The sequence below is a fragment of the Vanessa atalanta genome, chromosome 19 (genome assembly GCF_905147765.1).
Source record: "Vanessa atalanta chromosome 19, ilVanAtal1.2, whole genome shotgun sequence".
Lineage (NCBI taxonomy): Eukaryota > Metazoa > Arthropoda > Insecta > Lepidoptera > Nymphalidae > Vanessa > Vanessa atalanta.
Genome location: NC_061889.1, coordinates 10,746,572 through 10,749,537, shown reverse-complemented (window position 1 = coordinate 10,749,537; position 2,966 = coordinate 10,746,572). Strand labels below are relative to the sequence as shown.

The window sequence follows — 2,966 nt, the reverse complement described above, 5'->3', positions numbered from 1 at the left end:
TAAAATTGATTTCTAATATACTTTGCCCTTTTCATATAGGCATTCATATAGGCATTCATAAATCATTTGCATTTTTTAGTTTTCCTCACGCGTTCCACTTTATTTCCCATATTTACACAATTAAAATTTATAACAAAAAAAAAAAGGAAAAAAAAAATGCCTAATTACTACTACACTACTACTACACACTACACGACTATAGTCGATCCGTAGAAAAAAATATTTCAAAACTAGAAAAATTGCATATTAGTAATTGTTTTTATGTGATAACGTTATCCAGTCCGAACATTTGGAAATATTTGTAAAAAGGAAAAAAAGTGCTAAAAAAACTGTTAAACTGTTAAAAAAAGTGTTATGCAATTGTGGTAATATCACTATCCAGTGACTGTAAATAGTCCAAAAAACAAACAGTTAAAGCAAATGTGATATTGAAAAACATTAACATAAATAGTTAAAATTAAAAGTTATAAAAGTGATTAATCAAAAAATAAATAATTAATAAAAATTGAAGGTGATCGAAACAAAACTGCAAATAAACTACCGACAAGACTTAAAAGACACTTTACTGTAATTAATAGATTCAGTTCAAGAATTTAGCTGCATTGGTTATTGTTGCGTATATTTCTTATTTCTTGAGGTGGCAAAATGGAGTACGGGTGAATAAAAATTGCGTTTACAGAAATTTCGTTTATTAGTGCTTTACACGGTAAGGGCAGAATTCGAGTGGGTCAAGTACAAAGGTCGTCCGTATCCCTCCTAGACCGCTGCCGTGGTCACCCTATTGGTCTACTCGCGCTGACATCATCGCCGATCGCGTCGTCATCGCCGATCAGCTGACCAATAGGATGCGTTGCGCGATGCATAGATGCGTCGACAGTTATCTATTACTTGGTTCAGCGGTGTTAAAGGCGACGATCAATCGGCCAAACCGTGTTCGACGCCGCCTAGGAAGCTTAGTTTTAAATTTTAATATTAATTTTAAAATTTTATAAGATCTACCTAAACATCGAAATTGAATCGCCTGTCACTCGATACTCGATAGTAACATTTACACAACGTTACAAGATAAAAATATATATATATATATATATATATATTTAGAAGATTCCTTAAACTATACAACTGGCTGGAATGAATAAAATAAAAAAAAAAAACAAAAGCGCGCGAAACTGTATCAAGCCGTCATTACTTTTGCTGTTTAGGCGCGAACAGTAAGGTCAATATTGGCGCGACTTGTATTTTGTTATAAGTGTTATTTGTGTTTTATTTGGAATTGTAAGCTCAACTGAGTAAGTAATTTAATTCAATATGTATGAAAATTTATGTATTTGGCTTAGAGGAGATAGAAACATCTAATTTAGACTTGATACAAAAACTAAACGAACATTTCAAACAAGACCTAAAAATAAATCTAGAAAACTTTGAAATCAACAAAATTCATCGTTTAGGACGTAAAAAACTGGAAGAAAAGAAGTCGAGACCGATCCTATGCTCGTTTGTAAACTATTGGAAGAAGAATGAAATCATGAAAAATAAAAAGAATCTAAAGGAAATTTACATCACTGAAGATTACTCGAAGGAAGTGCTGCAGAAGAGAAAACAGTTACAAGCCGAGTTAGTAGAAGAGAGGAAAAAAGGCAATTTTGCCTACCTCAAGTACGATAAACTTATAGTGAAACAAAATAATAACCAACAAGAGAAAAGGAAAAGAGAATCATCTGCTTCACCATCTTCTCTTAACAACCAAGCAAAAAAGCAACAGTCTCATTTGGCAACCAAGTCCAACAGAGCAGATGCCTTTGATATGATACGGGCTAGATCGAACTATCTCTCAAAATTAACTTCCAATAAAAAACATTAGCACTTAAACAGCGGCGAACGGAATCCAAAACCATCCAAAGCAACTGATAATAAATACAGGACATATGACAAATCTCCCCCAAACCGACTGGTCATCGCGGGGGAAAGAGACCACCACCTTCCAACAAAAGAAGAAGAGAAAAATATACTAAAAAATAAATATGAGGAAACAAAAATCTACGTCGCCGCTTTAAATGTACGTACTTTGAAAGAAGAAGAGAACTTAACAGAGCTAATATATGCGTTAGAGAAAATCAAATGGGACATAATAGGGCTCAGCGAAGTGAGGCGAGTGGATGAAAGTATAGTTGTACAGCCAGACTACTTACTTTATCATATAGGGGAGACTCCAGGCCAATATGGGGTAGGATTCATAATCAAAGATCAAGTAATTGAGTATGTAGAAGAATTTATAGCAATCTCGGAGCGTATTGCAATAATGAATTTAAAACTACCGGGATACAAAGCTCCTTGGTCTATTGTACAAATATATTCACCTACAGAGCAAGCTAAAGACGATACTATAAATAAGTTTTACTTCGACCTAAATAGAGCTATAATAGACCACTGCCACAAAAATTTAATAATATTAGGAGACTTCAACGGTCATATTGGCAAAAGACGCCCAGGAGAAGAGTCTGCAATAGGAAGCTTCACCTATATAAACAAAATCTGAAGCAAGAATGGAGAGAAAATTGTCCAATTTGCACTAGAGAACAATTTGACTATATTAAATACAGTGTACAGGAAAAACAAAAAGAAAATGTGGACCTGGATGACTCCGGATGGGAAGAATCAAAGTCAAAGTCAAAGTCAAAAATCTTTATTCAATATAGAAGTGTTTGCACTTGCTTATTGATTGTCAAAAATCTACCACCGGTTCGGAATTTAGCACCTCGGACCTGAGAAGAACCGGCGAAAGAAACTCAGCGGGATATATTTTTTTTCATTTTTTTTAACCATTTTCCATGTAGGTACAATGATAAGTATATATTAGTTGTTTAAAACAGCCTGGAGGCGATCATTTCATTCCCAAGGTGTGCAGTCAACTAAAAAGTCATTAGTGTTGTAATATCCTTTAGCACACAAACGCTCTTTAACGACTC

At 34.2% G+C, this 2,966-nt stretch overlaps 1 protein-coding gene across 1 annotated transcript; it reads left to right on the top strand.

Moving 5' to 3' along the window:
• Nucleotides 1-1,525: 1,525 nt before the first annotated feature.
• LOC125071600 (craniofacial development protein 2-like) lies at nt 1,526-2,536 on the top strand. Its single transcript, XM_047681922.1, has 2 exons — nt 1,526-1,813; nt 1,862-2,536. Exons 1-2 carry the CDS (start codon nt 1,526-1,528, stop codon nt 2,534-2,536), a joined length of 963 nt encoding a protein of 320 aa, XP_047537878.1.
• Nucleotides 2,537-2,966: the final 430 nt, after the last annotated feature.